Raw genomic sequence first — 25199 nt, forward strand, 5'->3', positions numbered from 1 at the left:
GAAGGATTCAGTGCAGAAGCTGTTTTCAGGAATCAGAAGCTCAAACTCTCCCTGTAATAACCTCTTCAGAAGCTGAAGGGGAAATAAAGGACAGAGTTGAGTAGAAAACCCTGCCTTAATATGGGGCTCAACTAAAGCTTTCAAATCCTAGGAGAAAAAGAAGTCAATATGGGAGCAGCTGGTGGATCATGGAGACCCACTAGCAAGTAATTCTTTACGTCTCGGGGAGCACAAGGCACTGAAAATGTAGAACCTAGGGCTAAAGAGAAGGAAAGTGGATCATTTTCTTCTCTTTGCCAAGGAATATTAGAATACTATACGCCTCTGTTGAGTTTGGCAACTGCTTGTAGACATGCCCTACAGATTTGACGTTTCAGCGGTATTCAGAGAATACAAGAAATATTTTTATGTAAGGATTCTGAGAGTTGAGAGGAGTACTAACTGTAGCCAAGAAGTGTTAGAAAATGCAGCCAAGGATCAATCAGTTTGATCCCTACTCTATAGAAAGGATGACTCCAAGACAACTCCTTGCAAACAAATAAACCAGCTTATAGATAAAGATGGCAGTCATCACATGTGTATCTACCTTCCCTTCCTACTGAAACTACAATAAAATTGTAGGAAAGGGCTTAAAAAATGCAGTGTAAACCTATAAAGATAGGAGGAATGGGAGAGGAAAGATCAATGAAGTTTTGGAGCTTGAAAACAGAACAGTGGGAATGACTTAGCAGACCCAGAAAGATGAATTTCTAAGCTGGCAAAACTGGACAGCCATGAACTCACCCAATTGATAAAACAGAACCCTCCTCAAAGGGTTAGGAATTAGTAGTAAGAAGCACTCTTGGAAGTGGGAAGGGTTTAAAATAAGAATTGGTTATAAGACCCCCTAGGTCATCTTCCCACACCACCAATAGCCAGGGGTCTGTCCCTTTCTCACTCTGGCCAAAAAAATAGAAATATCCTTTAGAGAAAGTAAAAGAGAGTTTTTTTGATGGAAAGAAGGAACTAAAACAGAGTGACTGGGTGACTGTATGCACACTGGTTGCTGAGACCCTAGCCTTTCTTCTCTCAGACCCTAAATACTTACAGCCAGATCTTCACCCTTAGGCAATGTTAACACTTAATGTTAGCTGTAATCAGGATATAACTACAGTGGGAGGCCAGAGGATGGGAAGATGTGTGTGTGTGTGTTTGTGTGTGTGTTACAGGTGTAGATAACAGTTAAGACACAAAATGAAAGTAGTTGCCTTGGCTGGCACAGTGGCTCACTCCTGTAATTCCAACACTTTGTAGGGCCAAGGCAGGAGGATTGCTTGGGGGTAGGAGTTCGAGACTAACCCGGGCAACATAGTGAGATGCTCTCTACAAAAAATAAAAAAGTGAAAAATTATTTGGGTATAGTGGCATGCATTTGTAGCCCCCAATATTTAGGAAGCTAAGGGGGAGTGGGATGGATTGAGCCCAGGAGATGGAGGCTGCAGTGAGTCATGATCATGCCACTGCACTCCAGCCTGGGTGACCGAGCAAGACCCTGTCTCAAAACAAAACAAAAACCAAAAACCCAAAAAATCAAGAAAGCTGCCTCTATGAAGGGAGGCATGGGTTGGAAGAGAAGACAGAATGCTCTTTTTCACAATAAGCCTTGTAGAAATGTTTCATTCTTTAAAGAGTTGGTTAACAGATAACTGTCAGAAATAAGTAACCCAAGGAAGAATGAATGAGAGAAGGATAAAGAGACCTATGAACAAACAAGCTAAAGGAGAGAGGAAAAAAACAGAGACACCAAATTATTTGCTTATTACTGTTTTGATATTGCAGTCTCAAGGGACTGTATGACATAAAGCAGTCAACCAGTTTTTAGGTCAACAAAAGCAAAAAACATAACCTATGTGCTTCTGCCTTAATAAAGACAAAGGGATTTTTGGTTTTTAGTAAATTATTTTGTTTCTCACAAATGTACGAAAATCATTTTGAAAGCTATGGTCTTAGTATACACTCCTTAAATTAGGCGTCCCCAAACTACGGCCCGCGGGTCGCATGCGGCCCCCTGAAGCCATTTATCCGGCCCCCTGCTGCACTTCAGGAAGGGGCACCTCTTTCATTGGTGGTCAGTGAGAGGAGAACAGTATGTGGCGGCCCTCCAACGGTCTGAGGGACAGTGAACTGGCCCCCTGTGTAAAAAGTTTGGAGACACCTGCCTTAAATCATGGTTTGAATCCGAGAAACAATTTACTGAAGAAGTTTAATAATGTAAAACTTCATCTTATTATCAACACATTTTTGTTGGGTAACAATTGCGTGCAACCACTGTGTGTAATCCTTGGAGAAGGAATATCAAAATGAACTATTCACAGAGTCCCACTGCATAGAACTTAACAACCTAACAGAAGAGATAAGCCATGTAATTGCATAATTGTGACATAGGGTAAACAGTGACAAGTGCTGTACTAGAGATTCAGATAAGACACTGTAGAAGTTCTGAGGAGGAAGAAGTTAATTTCCACTGGGAATATCAGAGAGAGGCTTCCTGCAGGCGATGGCATTCATATAAAAGTTTACTGTCTTTGTTCCTTTCAATTTATATCTTGTTACAGTTCTTTACATTATGTGTTTTATTTAAGAAATGCAGACAAGACAAGAGGAGCAGTGGTCTACAGTTTCTCGACGTTTCTTTGGTTGGCAAGGAGCCCCAACACGCAGGCACCTGTTTGTGTGTCCATGGAAGCCCAGTGTGGCCCCCATCTTGCTTTAAAAGCTCTTGCAGGATCCTCAAAGGCTGTAGCTAAAACTTTTGAAGTAATGCACTTTATATAAATACTAAAAATATTTTACTTGCCTTTGAATCCTGGAGTGTGTCAATAAGTTCTTCATTGTCCAGAATATTTCCTTCAGAGGTGAAGAGCATTCTCAGGATTTTCTCTTCAATAGTTTTCAACTGGTTTTTATCAGCGTTGATCCTCACGATGAGCTTGATTCTTTGTTCTTCCAACTTGGGTTTTTCAAGTCGCACCACATCACTAAAACCAAAATTCAGATACCTAAATTATGTCTCTGCCCCAAAGTTGCTTCCAGTTTTCTTTCTCTTTTGTAAGCATTCTTATTCTGAATACTATTTAGCTGAGCATTAATGCTGATAGCTGAATCTGAATGCAAAACATGTCTCTTTTGCTAGGTTTACATAGTAGCTTATGACTCAACTACATGTCAGTTCTGATTCTTCATTTTGTATTTGAGAGATGTATGCTATGAAGTTCCCATACCTTCTGCTGATCTCTTAGGAAGACCTGCTGAACACATGATCTCTCTAATTCAGTTTCTGTCTCTAACACTTGTTTGTGCCAAGATGAAAATGGTGCCTGGAATATTTATGGTGCCTGGGATAGTCTTTCTGTATCAACATGGGAGATTCTGAAATCACACCACCTCCATGAAATGATTTTTGATTGCGTATGAAAAAGGAGCCTTACCTCCAGCTTCAACCCTGTAGAAACATGTGAACTTATATCTCCTTCACTTGTTCTTTCATAATTTGCTCCCAGTCTCCGTTTGAAAGAGGTAATCTTTATTAAACACTACTCTATGCCACACACCTTGCTGAGAGTTTTATGTGGATTATCTATTAACCCTTTGAATGCCCCTCTAAGATGGGCAGTGTGGTTATCACTCCCAGCTTGCAGATGAACAAACAGACTCTAGTGAGTCACTTCCTAAGATCACATGGCTATGAGAGGCCAAGGTGGGTTTGCACTTGGGTCTGCTGGCTCCAGGGCATGTACTGTTACTAGTATGCTGCCTCAAGCAACAACCCATTATTTACTCGTTATGTATATGCTGAATTCAGATACCTTGAAATTATTATATAAAGAATATTACAAATCATAACCTGAAATTCAACTGTTTAAGTTTTTCGTAAGAGAGGGGTTTAAAGAATTTTTAAGATAAAGGTGAGCTCAGGAAACAGCTTGAGAGAAAAAATAATCAAATTAGTCAAGTTAAGAATCAAAAGAGCCTGCCAAGAAAGTCTGAGAGATAAGTTAGAGTTTCTGGAAACAGAAAGGAAGACAGAAGAAGGTGGACTGTCTGAGTGCTTGAATGGAATTCCTTGAAGTTGAAAAATGGCCTTGTATTAAAGATTTAAACATAAGCGCCAACACCATAAAAACTCTAGAAGAAAACGCAGGCAATACCATTCAGGACATAGGCATGCGCAAGGACTTCATTACTAAATCACCAAAAGCAATGGCAAGAAAAGCCAAAATAGACAAATGAGATCTAATTAAACTAAAGATCTTCTGCACAGCAAAAGAAACTATCATTAGAGTGAACTGGCAACCAACAGAATGGGAAAAATTTTTTTGCAGTCTACCCATCTGACAAAGGCCTAATATCCAGAATCTACAAAGAACTTACCCAATTTTATAAGAAAAAACAAGCAAACAAACAATTCTATTAAAAAGTGGGTGAAGGATATGAACAGACATTTCTCAAAGAAGTTATTTATGCAGCCAACAAACATATGAGAAAAAGCTCATCATCACTGGTCAATAGAGAAATGCAAATCAAAACCACATTGAGATACCATCTCATGCCAGTTAGAATGGCAATCATTAAAAAATCAGGAGACAACAGATGCTGGAGAGGATGTGGAGAAATAGGAACACTTTTACACTGTTTATGGGAGTGTAAATTAGTTCAACCATTGTGGAAGACAGTGTGGTGATTCCTCAAGGATCTAGAACTAGAAATACCACTGACCCAGCAATCCCATTACTGGGTATATACCCAACGGATTATAAATCATTACATTATAAAGACACATGCACACATATGTCTATTGTGGCACTGTTCACAATAGCAAAGACTTGGAACCAACCCAAATGCCCATCAATGATAGGCTGGATAAAGAAAATGTGGCATAGATACACCATGGAATACTATGAAGTCATAAAAAAGAATGAGTTCATGTCCTTGGCAGGGACATGGATGAACCTGGAAACCATCATTCTCAGCAAACTTACACAAGAACAGAAAACCAAACAATGCGTGTTCTCACCCCTAACTAGGTGTTGAACAGTGACAACACATGGACACAGGGAGGGGAACATCACACATTGTGGCCTGTCAGGGGGTGGGGGGCTAGGGAAGGGATAGCATTAGGAGAAATATCTAATGTAGATGATGGGGCAATAGTTACAGCAAACCACCATGGCACGTGTATACTTATGTAATAAACCTGCACATTCTGCACATGTACCCCAGAACTTAAAATATAATAGAAAAAAAAAAAAGAAAAATGGTGCTGCCCCAGAAGGACTAAGGTATTGTTGCTGGCATTCTACAGAAGGCAGGGAAGTGAACTGTGGTGTTCAAAATGGAGAGGATCTGAGGAAAACTGCAATGAGCAACTGAGCATAATGAGTATCTCTGCCTGTCCAGGAGCTCAGCAGAGTAGAGGACAACTGAAATAGGTGATGGCCTGTCAGAACACAGGCAGACCCAGCTCTATCCTTACTCTGGCTTTGGGCTGTTAGCTTCCTCTTTCAATGCCATCAATCTAGGAGAAATAGCAGGGAGATTATGCACTCCATGACTGAGTCCCAGCATTTCCCATGCTCTGATCAGGGCACTTCTCCTTCTTGTCCCAGGCAGCCTAACATGCTGGCAGCTTAGTGACATAGCTGAGCTTAATTATGCACAAGAATAAACTGGTATGCAAAAATGTTCAGCCAAGTCCTTACAACAAATTCATAAAATATGGTGAAATAACCTTTAATTGGAAAGAAGTTAACCTAATGGAAGGTAAGCAAGTTAGTAGCTGGCAGAATAATTCCTAAAACAAACTAGAGAAACAAGACTTAAGCTCATTAGTGACAACATGGGTAAGTCAGGATGATCTTGACTTGAATATAAGGATACTTCTTTTGAACAGGTGTCTAAATTATGTGTTTCTTTAGAGTGAATGAAAATACATACATATGTATTCCTATATACATACATATGTGTACATACGTGTTGGTTAAATATATATTAAATATAAAATGAATTTTGAATCAACCTCAATGTTATTATTTTAATAAATATTTTAAAAGTTTGTCTCCTGAACCTCTTAGCTAATTCTGATGATTAATATTAACAACTCATAATCCAATATTCAGGAAATAGGGATTTAATCACACACAGAGTACACTAAGGATAAATATATATATATAATATACACATATACACATATATGTATATATACTAATATTAGTACATATTAGTATATATACATATATGTGTATATACATATATATACATACATATACTAATATATGTATATATACACATATTAGTATATATACATATATGTGTATATTATATATATATATTTTAAGTGGACAGTTAAATATGCTAAGAAAACACCTAAAGACCAGTGAAGCAGGAACAAATGTATTTGGAGTAGCTGCTTTTTCACAGGTATGGACCAGTGCATTTCTAGGAACAACAGAAAGACTGAGTTTATTCACTTGCTCAAGCTGGAAATGCTAATGAAGGGAAGAGGCGGGGCGCGGCTGCCAGCCTGGGCCTAACAGTCAGGGGGAATTAAGGGTCTATCCTTGTTGTCCTTGAGAAGACAGTGGGCAAGGTCAGCTGCCATGAGCAGCTACAGAAATGGTAAAGAACTTGGCCATTTACTTGTATTTTTTTTTGATCAAGGGTTCATGTATAGTACTTTTACACAGCAGAAAATTTTCTTTGTCAATATTTCCAAACAAAATATTTAGGAAACCCATGACACCCTCTCCCCTCCCCTCAATTTCTGTTTTTTTTTTTTTTTTACCTTAACAACTGATCCTCCAGACCTGATTTTGTTACGGTGAAATTGATAATGGTAACTTTAATGCATACCTGGAAGAGAAGCACAGAGTGCATACAAATGCTTAAGTGCAAACTAATATAATACCTTTCTTTATTAGAACACAGCTCATTACTACCCAGGTGGATGTATCTCAGGTCTAACTGCACACACACTCACCCCCACATATACTTCAGGTGTAATGTGGCTTATAAAATCCTCATATGTTTTTTCCTGCCAATATGAGTTACAATCTTGTTCCTCAAACACCAGTTATAGAATCCTACATGGTGTTTTACAGAAAGGTGAGCCAGCAAAGGATGACAAGCAGTATTTTGGAATCAATGACTTGGGTTCAAATTTGAAATGTACCCTTTAGTGACTATGTGATCTTGGATGAGACACTCATTTGTGCTAAGCTTTAGTTTCTGATATTTAAAGATTTGGATAGTTATATTAACAACTCATAGGGTAGTTGAGAGAACTAAATGAGGTAATAAAATCACTTAGTTACTTATGACACAATGTGTCTTTGCTTGAAAGAAGCTATTATCGATAGATAAAACTTTACATGCCTTCTCTAATAATATTTTAATAAAAATAGTACTATAATATATTCTGACATCACTTGATAAGTCAATAGCAAAAACTAGTAAGTATAACAAGAGTGTGTGAATGAACACATTGCATCTGAAGGATTTTGTAATATGTATTACACATTATAATTTTATAGTATTTACCATATTACAAAATCCTTGAAGTAGGATTGATCTCCTTTTAGAGATGATTGACTTGAGGATCCTGGAAATGGGATCATTTGCCCCCTGTCACAGAGCTAGGCTTGGGTCTTGTGGGCAATATAACCTCTCAAAAGTTAAATAAGTGAGAAATCATACATTGAAAGCTGGCATGTTGGTTACAGTTCTTTTTTGGGGGTGGCCTCTATCACCTCAAGCATGTATCATTTCTTTGAGTTAAAAACATTCTAATTATGCTCTTTTAGTTATTTAAAAATGTACAATACATTATTGTTGACTGTAGTCATTCTGTTGTACTATTATATGCTAAACCTTATTTTTTCTATCTAACTATATTTTTGTCTCCATTAACTATCCCTACCTTACTGCCCCTCTCCATTCTTCTTCCCAGCCTCTGGTAATGTTGGTCACTTTTCTAAACTCTGAAGTGGGACTTGGGACATGAGCCCTGTCGGTGGCTGTGTAATTAAACTCCTCGAGGCTGACAAGAAAAATCCTAACTTAAACTTTCAATGATATTTCCCCATCTTATTCAAGCAATGTGCCAATTTCCTTCAACCTGAACACATCTGGTGACGACAAATAGCTATGAGTAATTCAATAGCTAAAATGAAAGTGACTTTCTTTGGAATGGTGTATTGGAAACAGAAAGAGTGACATACATATGTGTATATATGTGTGTGTGTGTGTGTGTGTGTGTGTGTGTGTGTGTGTGTGTGTGTCAGTCTTTGGAAAGTGACACTCCTTGGAATGGAATATATATTTGGAATGGAATGAAGTGACACTCTTTGGAAAGGATATTTTTGGGAGGGTGGTGGTTGTGAAGAAGTAAAGTTCTGAGGTCAAGTTCCTTGTATAGGTAAGAGCCTGCAGAGTGTGCAGATGTGCCTGGAGCTGGGGCAGCACCTGAGCATGTGGGGTGGGAGTTGTGGCCAGGTGGAGCCTTGTGGGAGCTCTATGGGAGGGGCAATGGATTCCCAGCTGTCTTCATTTCTGTTGCAACTATCGTGGACATTGTGGTACTAGAGGAGGGGATTCTTCTAGAGTCTACTGAGTCTCAGGGACATGTGTAAGGAATGGAGCTCACACAGTTCCTCTCAAAGAATCTAAGAGCATGAGAAGGGGACAAGATGTCCCCACCACCTATAACTCTAAGTATTGACATTGGACTACTGGATTATGATTCTCTAATGTTGTCTTGCTCCTCGAGTTGTCAAATGGGTGACCTCTTTGTATGGGCACATATGCTGTGGGCATTTGCACATTTAAACAATGACACCTCTGCCTCCCTTCACCCCAGCCCCATGGACTCTCAATTAAGCTCTGATTCATTTATTAGTCATAATAACAGGAACAAAGCAGTCTTTGCCAATGGAGGGAAGAGAGAGTTTAGAAGGGAGGTGCCTTGTGTTTAGGAGGAGTGGCTGTGGACCAGGAGGGAGATGGCGAGGGCACTGGAGAGGTACGAAGTGGGGAGAGACAGAGCATTGGCCTGGGCCCCAGTGGGCAGGGGCTTGCAACCTAACTAGATGGTGATGACAAGGGTGATTGGAATCAGAATAAAATCTCAGAAGAGAAGCAAGAGTGGAGGATGTGTATAGGAGATGAGGGAGAAGCAGGGAGAGCTTTCCTTCCAGGTGGGAGCCCATCAAACTTCAGACTCATCACATCATGATAAACAGTTGAGAATTCCAGACCAGCAGTTCATACCTCAGGCAGATAGTGCGGATTTGGCAGTTTGGTTGTCATATAGAACCTAAAGTTTTTGTCGTAATCAATGTCTGAGTCTCCAAGATGGATAAGTAGCCGGCCACCACTGATAAAAATTTGTTTCAAAAGGATGGGTTCTAGAGCTGGATCCAAGGTTTCCCTAAGCTTAGAAATTAAAACAGGACAACACAAAAAGAAGCAATTAAAATGGATAGCATCAACTTCACAAAATTCCTTAGGCCTCAAAATATATTGCAAATGAACAATTTTTCAGTGATCTGATGGATATTTATTAACATCCTCACACTACCTCTAAAAGTACCTATTTTCCAGTGAGCATTTTATTAGCAATCTAAGGAAAGAAGAGCATCTGAAGGCAATACATCTATTTAGATGAATCTTATATACTATTCATTTCCATGAGAAGAAGAGAGAAGCTGGGTAGATTAAGTAACTGCAGGTTGGACTTCAACAAGCCCCATACAAATGAAGATCTGTTCATTTTCATGGTTGTTTAAAACCAGGGACTGGCAATTGACAGCCTGCAGGCCAGATCTGGCCCTGTGTGGCCGTTTTTCTAGACTCTTTGAGCTATGAATTTTTTTTTTTTACCTTTTTGAAGGATTGTAAAAACATATAAACAACAACAAAAAAACGCTAAACCAAAACAAAAAAGAATATGCACAGAGACTGCATGAAGCCTGCAAAAACTGAAGTATTTACTCCCTGACTCTCTACAGAAAAAGTATCTGTGAATGCCTATTCTACATGATAGTTATGCCTTTTTCCTCAAAGTCAGTCTGACTATTTGTAGGAATGTGGGTATACAGACATCGCCCAGGGATCCCATCAGAAACACCTTTATGTCAGGACACATGTGAGGGGGTCCCATGGCTCAGGGGCTTTCAATATTTGACTGTCATCCATAGTAACAAATTTATTTCACAGTGTGCCATGGTACCCATACATGTAAATTCTTCAAACAAAAGTTTATAAGATTTACCCATATTCAATATAATTTTGGGTTAAAAAAATTCTATTTCATTTGAATATGTTGATTGAGATGGTCTAAACTGATTTCATACCCATGAATGGGTGGAGACAAAATTTGAATATACCACTTTAGCAAATGCAGAAAGTAGCTAGGGGTATAATGCTGATGACCCTAATGCACAGAAAGTTGGGAAGAACCGGTTAGAGTGTCCTGTTCCTGGCTGGAGCCCTGACAAGGGCCCACTCCCTCTCTCAAGAGCACTCTGCTATAGTTAAAAGACTCTTCCATCCAGAGGCCGAACATCACAGAAAACCTTTTGTCTGCTGCCGTGAAAGAGGAAAGTCCCTCAGTACCTCCTGTGTCATGAAGTAAACCTGAGTTCAGGAGTCCAGTTTGGGGCTGAAATACCTGTGCCAAAGATTTCCGAAGATTTTACCCTCCCCTGTGACTGGGATCCATTACAGAACCACCCTTGTGTTGGTCAAGGCCAAGCTTGGTCACACTGAGGCCCCTTGTGCTCTTTGTGGCTTGAGTTGGGAAGAGTGTAACTTGTGGATTTCCTAGGCAGGCAAGGCTGATTGGATAGTTTATGTGACCCTTCTAAGCCTCAGTTTCTTCATTGACAAAATGGGATAACAATAGTAACTATCTTGAGATGTGGCAGTGAGGATTAATGAGTTAATACACACAAAACACTGAGAACAGAGTCTGGCATGGAGTGAACAGGCAATAAATATTAGTTAATGCTAACATATTAATTACAATTCCTAGTCATCATGCAGCTGCTGCAGCTAAACTGCCCTGGTCCATGGTCTTTTTGGGCTTTCTGTCTTTCTGCTGAAGCAGAGATACTTCTAGGCATGGTTAAACTGAGACTTAACTCATAGCCCATGCTTTTGTTCACTCATTTTTATCTTACTTATAGGAAAATCAACCAATTTCTTTTGTGCCCAGGGCCTTTGTACATGCTGTTCCCTTTGCCTGGGAAGCCCTTCTCTCTAAGCCTGTCATATGGCTGAGCTCATCACATGGGTCACAGCTTAAATTATTCCCCTTAGCCACATACCTAGGTCAGACCAGCCTTGGTGGTCTATCCCTTGGTGACCATCCCAGCCCCCTCCTTTTGCCCTTTCAAAGCTCTCATCACAAGTTCTCTTTCTCTCCTTCTCTCTCATTTCTTCTCTTCTTCTTTCTCTGTCTACTATCCCTGATCCCACCTCAGTTGTAAGCTACTGAGGATACAAACCACATCTATATTGTTTGCCACTGTTTCTCAAATAATGTTGCAATGAGGGAACAGTTTAAAAAACATCCATTCTTGCAATGATAGCCAAAGAAACGGAGCACCTAGACTCAACAAACAATACTGCCCTCCCTTTTCTCTTTCTTTTTCTTTTTTTTTTTTAACAAAAGTTCATTCTTATCTAATTCACTTAATCCAATTCTGAGCTATGCCCAGGTAAAGCATAATGTTTATACCCTCTAGAATACTTTACTGGCTTTACATTGTTAGTGTAGGTACATAATCCTGAACTGCACTACTGTAGTGAATTTTCAGAGAAGCTCACCATCAAGGACCATAACGAGGTCTGTGAAATAGCAGTGTCAGGAAACAGAGAACAGCCCTCTTAACACCAAAACCATGTCTGAAAGTCAACAGATCCTCCCTCCCACTCCCCTTGCAATATGATAATGTACTGTTACCAATTTGAAAATGGAGTTGACTGGTGTTTTTAACATGAGGGGATGTGACCTGTATAGGATTCCATTTATGACTTGAAAGTTGGGAGCTAACATGAGAAAAGGTAGTGAAAAGCAAACCTCTTCCAGTAAGACAGGTAAACCAAGTCGGATTGAATTCTCGAGTATTCGTAAGAAATTACTATCTGTAAGTTTAATGATCTTCAAACCGCTTTTGCTTTCCTTGTTCCTTATCCAACGGTTTGCCTGTTTGGAAAAACACAGAGCAGAATATTTGCTTCAGAGCATAATAAATGGCTAGAAAGCAAAAGCTTTAGAAGAAAGTGTGGAAATGTTATTCAATCTAGAAACAAATTTGAAATATGTATACTATACCGCCCCTACTGCCCCTGGCAATAAAGACATCTTTTAAGCCCAATGTTTGGGACTCTTCTCTTTGTTCAGATTTGGAAAAAGTAAAGAAAAGAGCCATCTAGGAACAGAGTCATGACTATGGTATTCAAGTTTGTCTCCCTTGCTTCCACGGTGCCTTCCTTTTCCAAACCCTATTTAGTACGACCTGATCCATGAACTTAGGGAGTCAGAAAAGGATGCTGGAGATTGTAAATTCCAGTCAGGCTTGGCCTAAAATTCTATCGTACTCTGACTTCATTCTCATTCCTCAGACCTTTTAGGAACAAGGACTACAGAAGAATGAAGACCTGTGGATTTCTGTCCTCACAGAAAACAAAAAACGAATGGTCAGTCCCCTAAACAAAATCAATCAAAATCAAGTATGAGAGCACTTCAACTCTTTCTTTCTTAGTTTCTCACCCACAAAATGAAGGACTTGGCTTAGAGGACTTTCACACTCTCTTTTGGGTCTAAATCTCCGTGTATGTTAAATCTAAGTCCTCAAGTGTATTAAAGTCCACTTTTATAATTTTTAATAGATAGCTCAACATTAAGCAGAACCAAAAGACCACTCCCATAAGCATTTGCTACACACCTGGTCTTGGGGATCAATCATCAAAGGCCATCGTCTGCCTTGAGTAACCAAAATGCCGTTTTCTGTTGATGTCAAGTCACGGGGCAGCCCATCAGTGTTCCACTGCCGTATCTCATAGGGATCTCCAAGAATGTTAATGAGACTGAAGGAAGGGTCGATTGGGATCTCCAGAGATTGACAGTCCTGGATCCAACACTCTATAAGCTGTAGAAGGGGGAAGGCTTACTTGAGGAGAGTCAGGAACAATCAGTAAATGAGGGCACATGTAAAATGTGGTGGGCAGCGGTAAGCCAGTGCCTGAAGAGATAAGCCCTGCCTGTCTCCACAGGCATGCTGGCATCAGAGCATGGGACACAGGCAGTAGACTAAAATCAGGAGATCTAGGCACTCTAACTATACCATTAGTTAGATGTGACTTTGGAAACACCATACTCTGATTTGGACCTCAGTTGTCTTGTGCAAATGACTGGGTTTTCAACCAGGTTTGTATTTTCCCTGTTGGGAGACTGTGAAAGCATGTGGAGAAGTTTGGGGTTACCACAATGACTGAGGGTGTACAAGCAATCAGTAGATGAGGGAAAGGGATGTTAGCATCTGACCTCCTTCAAAGAGTGGTGCAGTCATGCACAACAGAGAACTGTCTGTACCCAAAATGCATAATTGGCTCCAGGGAGAAATATGGCACCCTAAGACCTTAGACCTCCTGGAGACTCTATATGTGAGTCCTATATTAGGTTTTATAACTCAAGGACAATGGTAAACATTTTCAGGAAGACATTTCAAAAAAATGACTGTAAAATCCATTCAAATAATTTCATTTCTTGGAAAATGCATGTAGATGAAACTTTTATTCTCTGATAAATGAGAGGCTTTCTTTCTTATAGAGATAAACGCCTAAGGAAGCACAGATTCCTCCTGTCCTGCCTTCCGCTTTCTGTTGACTGGTCCTCTATTGCAGTTTCACCAGTTGAGAACATCTCATCCAGGCTGGCTTTATATACCATTTCTGATCAAAAGAGGGGGACTCACCGTCCCTTTTCCTTCCCCCGGGTTTCTGAGTTGTGTAAATGATGAATATGAATAGCTTTCTAAGACAAGAGAAGGAAAGGGAGGAATGTGTTAAGGAAAGTCTAGGGGTAGACCATCACTGGCTGAAGGGGGAATGGAGGGCTAAAATATATAAAGAAATTCTGCCATGAAGAACCTCTATAGTGGACAGCCTCTATCTGAACTCAGAAAAATAAACCAGCCCCAGTTCCCGTTTCAGCTTCTTCCTATCCTCCTTACAGAAAGTAGGGTTACTCACTGACTGCCTGTACTGGGCTGTGAAAGCCCCGTAGTAGGCCACACAAGCTGCTGCTATAAACACGTTCCCAGTGATATTTGATATTTCTTCCTCAAACTTCTGTATGCTTTCTTCCCATCGAACCTGCTCATCTTCTAACGCAGCCGTCAGCTTTCCAGCACGTACTAGACGTGCTTTTGTCAGGGCCATGGTCTTTGCTGGAAAATTTTAAGAAAATCAGATTATATTATTTGATATTTTTGTAAAATATTAAAAGCTTATTTACCTGCTTCTTTTTATAGCAGAATGAGTATTATTTAGCCAATGATGTCAATACATCTCTATGAAACCTCACACCAATTCAGCATTCATTCCCATTTCAGAACCAAGTCTAAGTTTGCCTCTTCAATATTGAGAGCTCTTTTTCCACACTCTATTACTCTGGCTGAAGACAGTGCTTTCTATGCCCTTGTAGTATTTAGCTTCTGGATCAAATTCACACACTATTTTGTGTTTTAATGTAACATGCTCCAGTAAGGCTTGTTCAGGTAAAGGATTTTGAATATATAAAACATATGAGTTATTATCTGATACTAGAAGGCTAACGGAAATACATTCTATATGTTGGATAAAAGCTGAAATTTGACTGCCTAAAAGTTCTTGCTACTTTTGAAAATCAGGCATTTCCTGGCCAATGTAAATTCTATGAGTTACTTACCCAGACTTTCTTTTTCATTTATACTTCTGTCATATTCATCTTGTAAGGCCTTTATTTGATTTTCCACTAGTCTTAGTAATGCTTGCTTTTCTCTCAGGGTAGCCATGGTAATGTCAAGTTCAGCCTAATAAAATCAAGCAACTGTTTAAGAAAAGGCCCCCTAAGAAGGCTGAATTTGCCCATTAATAATACAGATCTTAAAAAATTTACATATGTTCCTGTTTTCAGGTCCAAAAAGACTTTGATATGATATATAAAGTTGAAACAAATATAAATTAAAGTAAAATACCAGAACAGAAGTAAATAAAACAAAACAAAATCAATAAAAAGGCCCAACAAAATAAATCATAATGAAGAAACAGGTGTACCAAGCATTTAGGATGAATCAGTTACCACAATGGATTATTAATTTTAAATGATGCAACAAATTATATATTCATACAATAGTGGAAATTAATATTTCCTAACTAGTTATCCACATGAGAGGTCTGCAAACTATGACCTGCCGGTCACATATAGCCTGCTGCCTGTTTTTGTACAGTCTGCAAGCTAAGAATGGCTTTTACATTTTTAAATAATTAGAACATTTTTTAAAAGAATAATATTTTGTGAAATGTGATAATTGTGTGAAATTTGAATTCTAGTGTCAATAAATAAAGTTATATTGGAACACAGTCATGCTTCTTCATTTATATATTGTCAATGACTGTTTTTGTGCTGCAACAGCAGAACTGAGTGCTCGCAGCAGAGACCACATAATCTGTAATGCATAATATGCTTATTATCTGGGTCTTTCTAGAAAAAGTTTGCCAGTCCCTGCTCTATAGCCACAGTTCTTTTCAGTAACCTGTCTACTAAATGATCATTCCTTTTTCTTCTTGGGAAGATGAAGGGCCTCACATCTGATTGCAGGGTCAAGCTGGTTCTAAAACCTCAGATGACACCACCAAGCGTGGAAGTATTTAGCAAATGGAAATATAGACCATCAGATGCTTGAGCTAAAAAGTACCTTAACAAATAATATACCTAATTCCCTTTTTTCAGATGAATATACTGAGGAACTCATGTTCCTCGTAGGCTGAAAGAAGGCTGATTTTAGAGGTAATTTCTGAAAGAATATTGCCAGCTCTCATTTAAAACAAAAGCTAATTTCCAAAAGTTTTTGTCACTGTCTATATTGCGTAGGACCACAGTAACATTATATAGAGAACTTGAATGATCGGTGATAATGGCCTTCAATTCTATAAAATATCACAATCCGGACAATGTACCTGTGCGGCACGGAGCTTTTGTCTTTTCGGTTCGACTTCCTTGACCACTCGAGAGTACAAATCCATAGCTCTTACCCACATGCACATAGATTTACATGCTTTGGACACTTTCTCCACTTTTTCAGGCACAAAATCAGGATTATTAATGTACTTTTGAAGCTTTGCCAATATCTGAGGCTTTATGTTCTCCTTATCGTATTCTAAAAGCCTTTTTAGAAAGTTAGAGTCACCAAGAAGTTGCTTTGCTGACGGCCAGTCAGGCCTGAAAGACAAACATGATAAATTAATAGCACTGGAATTAAGTAATGTAAGAATGAAAGAAATGTACTCCTTTGAGAATTACGATATTATCCCAAAAAGTAGGTGGTTTTAATCTTGGTACTATAATTCTGGTAATTGGTAGTTAGGTGCACCACAATTAATTCATGGGGCAAAATGAAAATGGGTGTCTAAGGTAGTTCCATGCAACTCAGCTTTGGTAGAGAAAGAATTATAAAATTGTGGAGTTTTAGAAATATAAGGCATTATAGAAACAATAGTTTTATTTTTAAAATGCTGTAGGCACTCACATTTTACCTCCTTTGTCGTTGTTCCCACCCTTAAAATCTCCTGCCAGGACACTGCAATTGCTTTCTAACTGGGCTTTATGTCTCTTTGAACTTTGCTCTTCTGAACTTTTGCCAGATTGATCTTTCTACCATGAAAATCTGATTAGGTAATAAATATTCAACAATTATCAGTCCCTTTTGCCCACAGCTCTCTATCTGTGCTCTGCAGAGCTCTAAGGGCCCTACCGAGGTACCAGTTTAAGAATCAGTGGTGACCTCTCCACCCTGTCCCCTGGAGGCCTGGTGGTGGTGTGGTGCTCTGAGCCCTTTGCTCAGTTTTACATAGAAAGGTTCATATAACATAATTTTATTTTAAAAACGTTTGTATTGCTAAAGAAAGTTTGAAAACTACATCTCTCCAAGATGAAATCTGAAGTGTCAAGTGCAGCACTCAAGACCTTTCATGATGTAATCAGTGGCCTCCTGCCCAGCCCCATCACACTCCAAGAACATCAAAGCTCATTCCTGACTTGTCTATGGTACCACTGAGCATCACTTTCCAAAAAACCTGCTTGCATATCCCCAGCTGGACTTAGGCACTCTTTTCTCAGCACTCCCAATACTATACAACTCTCACATTGTAATGAAATTACTAGTTTTCATATCTATCTTCCCACTAGCCTGTGTATATCTTGTAGAGGAAAACTTATCTTCCATCATCTAGTACAAAATAGATGTTGGGGAAGAAAATACTCCTTGAATCAATTTATTGAATGACGAACTGAAACAATGAGAGGGTGGAGAAGGGAATGAAGATGTGAATTAACATGAAGGAAAACAGTAAAGCACTCTCACCGTGTATCATGGCAATACATGATTCTGAATTACTCACTTGGCATTCAAGAGAATGGAGATTGCTTCCATTACAGTCATGACCAAATCTGGGGGCTTTGTAAAAACTCTGATTTCAGATATATCTGCCTTATCTAAGGAATCCAGTGCTTTATTGGCAGCATCAAGTGCGGGTAATGCCTCGTCAAGATCTCTTTGGGCATCATCAGCTATTGCTTGGGTTTCTTCAGCTTTGACTTTTGCTATTGCTTCATCCTCCTGCACTGTGTTACGGACCTAAACATTGAAACATGACTGCTTAAGTGGCCTCATCATTTGAATTTTAATGTTTAAAACAAAGCCAATAATAATGATTCATATTTGCACTTTGGATTAGAGTAACAATGAGAGGGAATTAGCTAGATTGCATTTTATGCTCTCCTTTGTCCATCTATGCCATGTAGATAGCATAATGAATATAAACTTATTATAACAGTTCCATCTTAGGAGAGGAATCGCTGCTTTATTTTTTATTTTTTGAGACAGAGTCTTGTTCTGTTGCCAGGTGTGAGGTTGGAGTAGAATGGTGCAATCTCAGCTCACCGCAATCTCTGCCTCCTGGGCTCAAGCAATTCTCCTGCCTCAGCCTCCCTAGCAGCTGGGACTACAGGCAGATGCCACCACGCCCAGCTAATATTTGTATTTTTTAGTAGAGATGGGGTTTCACCATGTTGGCCAGGATGGTCTCGATCTCTTGACCTCATGATCCGCCTGCCTCGGCCTCCCAAAGTGCTGGGATTACAAGCGTGAGCCACCGTGCCCGGCCGGAATAGCTGCTTTATATTTGTAGGTGGTGCTTTTCTCATAATTCTGTCCCATTCATTGGGCTACATCAATTCTTGGGGACAGAGCCAAGCTGATTTAGTAAATGGAGATTTTTTTATAACTTAAAAGCATTGCTAAATTGCTAAAAAAAATCTTTGCTAAATCTATCATTTAATTATTTTAATGGCACAGATAATAAAATAATCTAATCATGTCTCATTGTACATAAGCGGTGAGTTGCTGAGTGAAGCCTTTCCTACATTCTCAGGAAATGCAGCATACCTGATCAGCACTTTCTTGATCCACTGCCAATTTTTCCATCAGGGCTTCAACATCTTGTGACTTTTTTAAAAGCACAGGCTCTAAAGCTGAAAGATCTAATTTCATTTTATCAACCAGTACGTTTGTTTCTAGTAGCTTGGTGAGACCATTCTTCACCCGATCTCGTGCCTAAGTGACAATGAAAATTTCTATTAAAATGAGTATTATAAATGCTAAGTTTACCAGTATTTAACACATGTTACTCATGTATTAGACTTTTACATAGACAGAATTGGTAAATCAGTTTGTAATAACTCAGGTTGTGAACATATTACAAATTGGGAAATGTTCTGGTAATGGAACTCTAGGAATGGTCATGACATTCATCACAGTTGTTTGCCTTCTGGTCATAGCAGTGAGGCATCACTGTGCTGTGGCTCACTGAGAGTGAGGACCACATGCTACTGTTTTTATTCCCTGTGGTAGTATGCTGAATGAGTGAGAAACAGATTCAGATGTGAATCCTTGGAGGCTGGAGTTCCGGGAGCTTGTTTGCTCTAGCCAGCAGGGCTGAGGACCCCTCGGGAGATGAGGTCCAGAGGGTCTAGCTCTGGCTGCTAGATTAAAACCCTACTTCCCAGTGGTAGAAAACTCTTGACCATCATCAAAGGGCTGGTATCTGGTGAAGGAGACACCTGGGAATAACTTTTTTTTTTTTTTTTTAAAATATATTTTATTGCACTTTAGGTTCTGGGGTACATGTGAAGAACATGCAGGATTGTTGCATAGGTAGTTACATGGCAATGTGGTTTACTGCCTCCATCCCCATCACCTACATCTGGCATTTCTCCTCATGTTATCCCACCCCAACTCCCTAGCCCCCGCTGTCCCTCCAATAGTACCCCCCAACAGACCCCAGTGTGTGATGCTCCTTTCTCTGTGTCCATGTGTTCTCATTGTTCAACACCCACCTATGAGTGAGAACATGCATTGTTTAATTTTCTGTTCTTGGGTCAATTTCTTGAGAATGATGGTTTCCAGGTTCATCTATGTCCCTACAAAGGGCACGAACTCGTCGTTTTTGACGGCTGCATGGTATTCCATGGTGTATATGTGCCACATTTTCCCTGTCCAGTCTATCATTGTTAGGTATTTGGGTTGGTTCCAGGTCTTTGCTATTGAAAACAGTGCCACAATGAACATACCTGTGCATGTGTCTTTACAATAGAATGATTTATAATCCTTTGGATATATACCCAGTAATGGGATTGCTGGGTCAAATGGAATTTCTATTTCTAGGTCCTTGAGGAATCGCCATACTGTCTTCCACAATGGTTGAACTAATTTACACTCCCACCAACAGTGTAAAAGTGTTCCTATTTCTCCACATCCTCTCCAGCATCTGTTGTCTCCAGATTTTTTAATGATTGCCATTCTAACTGGCGTGAGATGATATCTCAGCGTGGTTTTGATTTGCATTTCTCTAATGACCAGTGATGATGAGCATTTTTTCATATATTTGTTGGCCTCATATATGTCTTCTTTTGAAAAGTGTCTGTTCATATCCTTTGCCCACTTTTGAATGGGTTTGTTTGCTTTTTTCTTGTAAATATGTTTTAGTTCTTTGTAGATTCTGGATAATAGCCCTTTGTCAGATGGGTAGATTGCAATTTTTTTTTCCCTTTCTGTTAGTTGCTGGTTCACTCTAATGATTGTTTCTTTTGCTGTGCAGAAGCTCTGGAGTTTAATTAGGTCCCATTTGTCTATTTTGGCTTTTGTTGCCAATGCTTTTGTTGTATTAGTCATGAAGTCCTTGCCTATATCTATGTCCTGAATAATTTTGCCTAGGTTTTCTTCTAGGGTTTTTATGGTGTTAGGTCTTATGTTTAAGTCTTTAATCCATCTGGAGTTAATTTTAGTGTAAGGTGTCAGGAAGGGGTCCAGTTTCTGCTTTCTGCACATGACTAGCCAGTTTTCCCAACACCATTTATTAAACAGTGAATCCTTTCCCCATTGCTTGTTTTTGTCACGTTTGTCAAAGATCAGATGGTTGTAGATGTATTGTGTTGCCTCCGAGGCCTCTGTTCTATTCCATTGGTCTATATAGCTATTTTGGTACCAGTACCATGCTGTTTTGATTACTGTAACCTTGTAGTATAGTTTGAAGTCAGGTAGCGTGATGCCTCCCACTTTGTTCTTTTTGCTTAGAATTGACTTGGCTATGCAGGCTCTCTTTTGGTTCCATATGCAGTTTAATGTGTTTTTTTCCAGTTCTGTGAAGAAGGTCATTGGTAGCTTGATGGGGATAGCATTGAATCTACAAATTACTTTGTGCAGTATGGCTATTTTCACAATATTGACTCTTCCTAACCAGGATCATGGAATGTTTTTCCATCTGTTTGTGTCCTCTCTTATTTCCTTGAGCAGCAGTTTGCAGTTCTCCTTGAAGAGGTCCTTTACGTTCCTTGTTAGTTGTATTCCTAGGTATTTTATTGTCTTTGTAGCAATTGTGAATGGCAATCCATTCTTGATTTGGCTCTCTTTAAGTCTACTATTGGTGTATAGGAATGCTTGTGATTTCTGCACGTTGAGTTTGTATCCTGAGGCTTTGCTGAAGTTGCTTATCAGTTTCAGGAGATTTTGGGCTGAGATGATGGGATCTTCTAAAGAAACAATCATGTCTTCTGCAAATAGAGACAATTTGACTTCCTCCTCTCCTAATTGAATACCCTTTATTTCTTTTTATTTCCTGATTGCTCTGGCTCAAATTTCCAATACTATATTGCATAGGAGTGGTGAGAGAGGACATCCTTGCCTAGTGCCAGATTTTAAAGGGGATGCTTCCAGTTTTTGCCCATTCAGTATGATATTGGCTGTGGGTTTGTTGAAAATAGCTTTTATTTTTTGAGATAGGTTCCACTGACATCTAGTTTATTGAGAGTTTTTAGCATAAAGGGCTGTTGAATTTTGTTGAAGGTCTTCTCTGCATCTATTGAGATAATCATGTGGTTTCTGTCTTTGGTTCTGTTTATGTGGTAAATTACATTTATAAACTTGCGTATGTTGAACCAGCCTTGCATCCCCGGGATGAAGCCTGCTTGATCATGGTGGATAAGCTTTTTGATGTGCTGTTGCAATTGGTTTGCCAGTATTTTATTGAAGATTTTTGCATATATGTTCTTCATGGATATTGGACTGAAGTTTTCTTTTCTTGTTGAGTCTCTGCCAGGTTTTAACATGTATCAGGATGACGCTGGTTTCATAAAATGATTTGGGAAGGATTCCCTCTTTTTAGATTGTTTGGAATAGTTTCAGAAGGAGTGGTACCAGCTCCTCTTTGTGTTTGATAAAATTCGTCTGTGAACCCATCTGGACCTGGGCTTTTTTTTTGGTAGGTAGGCTATTAATTGCTGCCTCAACTTCAGCCCTTCTTATTGGTCTATTTGTTTTCTGTGTCATTGAGCTGTCTAATATTGACAGTGGAGTGGTAAAGTCTCCCACCATTATTGTGTGCGAGTCTAAGTGTCTTTGTAGGTCGTTAAGAACTTGCTTTATGTATTTGGGGGCTTCTGTATTAGACACGTATATATTTCAAATCATTAGGTCTTCTTGTTGTATTGATCGTTTTACCCATTAAAGACTGCTCTTTTGGTGGTGCGCACCTGTAGTCCCAGCTACTCGGGAGGCTGAGGCAGAATTGCTTGAACCCAGGAGGTGGAGGTTGCGGTTAGCTGAGATCACGCCATTGTACTCCAGCCTGGGTAACAAGAGTGAAACTCCGTCTCAAAAAAAAAAAAAAAAAAAAAGAATGCCCTTTTGTCTGTTTTGATCTTCGTTGGTTTAAAGTCTATTTTATCAGTGACTAGGATTGCAACTCCTGCTTTTTTTTGCTCTCCATTTGCTTGGTAAATCTTCCTCCATGCCTTTATTTTCAGCCTATACATATCCTTGCACATGAAGTGGGTTTCCTGGATACAGCACCCCAGTGGGTTTCCACTTTTTATCCAATTTGCCAGTCTGTGTATTTGGATTGGGGCTTTTAGCTCATTTACATTTAAGGTTAACATTGTTATGTGCGAATTTGATCCTGCTATTTTGATGCTAGCTGGCTGTTTTCCCCATTAGTTGATGCAGTTTCTTCATTATGTCAATGCTGTTCACTATTTGGTACGTTTTTGGAGTGGCTGGTACTGGTTGTTCCTTTCTATGTTTAATGTTTCTTTCAGGAGCTCTTGTAAGGCAGGCCTAGTGGTGATGAAATCTCTGAGCAATTGCTTGTTTGTAAAGGATTTTATTTCTCCTTCACGTATGAAGCTTAGTTTGGCTGGATATGAAATTCTAGATTGAAAGTTCTTTTTTTTTTTTAAGGATGTTGAATATTGGCCCCCACTCTCTTCTGGCCTGTAGGTTTCTGCTGAGAGATCCGCTGTAAGTCTAATGGGCTTCACTTTGTGGTTAACCTGACCTTTCTCTCTGGCTGTGCTTAGCATTTTTTCCTTCATTTCAACCCTAGTGAATCTGATGATTATGTGTCTTGGGGTTGCTCTTCTTGAGGAATATCTTTGTGGTGTTCTCTGTATTTCCTGGACTTGAATATTGGCCTGCCTTGCCGTGTTGTAGAAGTTCTCCTGGATAAAATCCTGAAGAGTGTTTTCCAGCTTGGATTCATTCTCTCCATCACATTCAGGTATACCTATCAAACGTAGATTAGGTCTTTTCACATAATTCCATATTTCCTGGAGGCTTTGTTCATTTCTTTTCACTCTTTTTTTTTCTGTTCTTGCCTTCTTGTTTTATTTTGTTGAGTTGATCTTCAATCTCTGATATCCTTTCTTCTGCTTGGTCGATTTGGCTACTGAAACTTGTGTATGCTTCATGAAGTTCTTGTGTTGTGTTTTTCAGCTCCATCATTTATATTCTTCTCTAAGCTGTTTATTCTCATTAGCATTTTGTCAAACCTTTTTTCAGGGTTCTTAGTTTCTTTGCATTGGGTTAAAACATGTTTTTTTTTTTTTTAGCTCAGAGAAGTCTGTTATTACTCACTTTCTGAAGCCTGTTTCTGTCAATTCATCAGACTAATTCTGTATCCAGCCTTGTTCCTTTGCTGGTGAGGAGTTGCGATCCCTTGGAGGAGAGACATTCTGGTTTTAGGTGTTTTCATCCTTTTTGTGCTGGTTTCTTCCTATCTTTGTAGATTTATCTACCTGTGGTCTTTGTAGTTGGTGACGTTCGGATGGGGTCTCTGAGTGGAAGTCCTTTTTGTTGATGATGAAGTTATTTCTTTCTGTTTTTTAGTTTTTCTTCTAACAGTCAGGCCCCTCTGTTGGAGGTCCATTCTAGACACTGCTTGCTTGGGGATCACCTGCAGTGGCTGCAGAACAGTAAGTGTTGCTGCCAGTTTCTTCTTGTGTTATCTTTGTCCCAGAAGGACACCCTTCAGATGTCAGCCTGAGCTCTCCTTTATGAGGTGTCTCTTTGGATATATGGGGGTCTGGGAGTTGCTTGAGGAGACAGTCTGTCCCTTATAGGAGCTCATGTGCTGGGCTGTGAGCTCCGTTGTTTCATTCAGAACTGCTGGAAGGTACATTTAAGTCTGCTGCAGTGGAACTCAACTGCCTTTTTTTCTAAGGTTCTCTGTCCTGGGAAGGTGGGGCTTTATTTATAAGTTCCTGATGTGCTGCTGCCTTTTTTCAGAGATGCCCTGCACAGCAAGGAGATAGCCTAGTCACAGTCTGCCAGCAGAGGTATTGCTGAGCTGCCATGGGCTCTGTCCACCTGCTGTGTGAACTTCCTTGCAGTTTTGTTTATAGATGTATAGTTAGAACTGCCTCAGTAATGGCAGTCTACCTCAGTAATGGTGGACTGCCTCGGTAATGGTGGACTGCCTTGGTAATGGCGGATGCCCTTCCCTCCTCAGAGCTGGACCATCCCAGATCCAGCTGTGCTTGCTGTGAAACTTCCAATCCAGAGCATTTCAGATTGCTGGTCTTTGCAGTGGTGGGACTCACTGTTCCACATTACCTGGCTCCCTAAATCAGCCCCCTTTTTTTCAGTTGAATGGGTGACTCTGTTTCCAACACATTCCAGGTGCTAGTTGAAAAGACTGCCCAGATTTGTGTGAGTTTTTTTGTGGAGACCTGCTGTGCCAACTGAAACAGCTGTGCTGGAGACTTGTGGTGCCTTTCTGCCTGGGAATCTTCTGTTCTGTGGGCAGTAAAAATTTGTTTGGAGATGTGGTGATCACTCACCCTCTGCATTCACTAGGAACTGCACTCCAGAGCTGTTCCTATTTGGTCATCTTGGATCCAACCCCCAAAGAACTGTTTTTCGAAGGTGAGTCAGAAAGCTTGGCTCAAATGGGCAGATTTCAAAAATATTAGTCAAGTTATTTCATGAAGCAAGCATTTTATCAGGTAAATATCCTCTGAAAAAATTTAAATATCCATATTGCTCTTCTCCTTTTAGTGTGTTTAA

General features: G+C 39.6%; 1 protein-coding gene across 11 annotated transcripts in view; it reads right to left on the minus strand.

Moving 5' to 3' along the window:
• The window catches only part of DNAH6 (dynein axonemal heavy chain 6), a 352679-nt gene that overhangs the window by 85969 nt on the left and 241511 nt on the right, over positions 1-25199 (minus strand). For all 11 annotated transcript variants that reach the window (XM_074397642.1, XM_039462280.2, XM_074397653.1 and 8 more), the window contains 10 exons: positions 18747-18914; positions 17701-17936; positions 16261-16522; positions 14990-15113; positions 14293-14489; positions 12987-13190; positions 12119-12244; positions 9304-9468; positions 6821-6888; positions 2837-3017 (listed from right to left, as the gene is read on the minus strand). In XM_074397642.1, coding sequence (XP_074253743.1) covers positions 2837-3017; positions 6821-6888; positions 9304-9468; positions 12119-12244; positions 12987-13190; positions 14293-14489; positions 14990-15113; positions 16261-16522; positions 17701-17936; positions 18747-18914 — 1731 coding nt within the window. The remainder of the gene's footprint in view (positions 1-2836; positions 3018-6820; positions 6889-9303; positions 9469-12118; positions 12245-12986; positions 13191-14292; positions 14490-14989; positions 15114-16260; positions 16523-17700; positions 17937-18746; positions 18915-25199) is intronic.

This window comes from Saimiri boliviensis, chromosome 1 (genome assembly GCF_048565385.1).
Source record: "Saimiri boliviensis isolate mSaiBol1 chromosome 1, mSaiBol1.pri, whole genome shotgun sequence".
NCBI classification, from domain to species: domain Eukaryota; kingdom Metazoa; phylum Chordata; class Mammalia; order Primates; family Cebidae; genus Saimiri; species Saimiri boliviensis.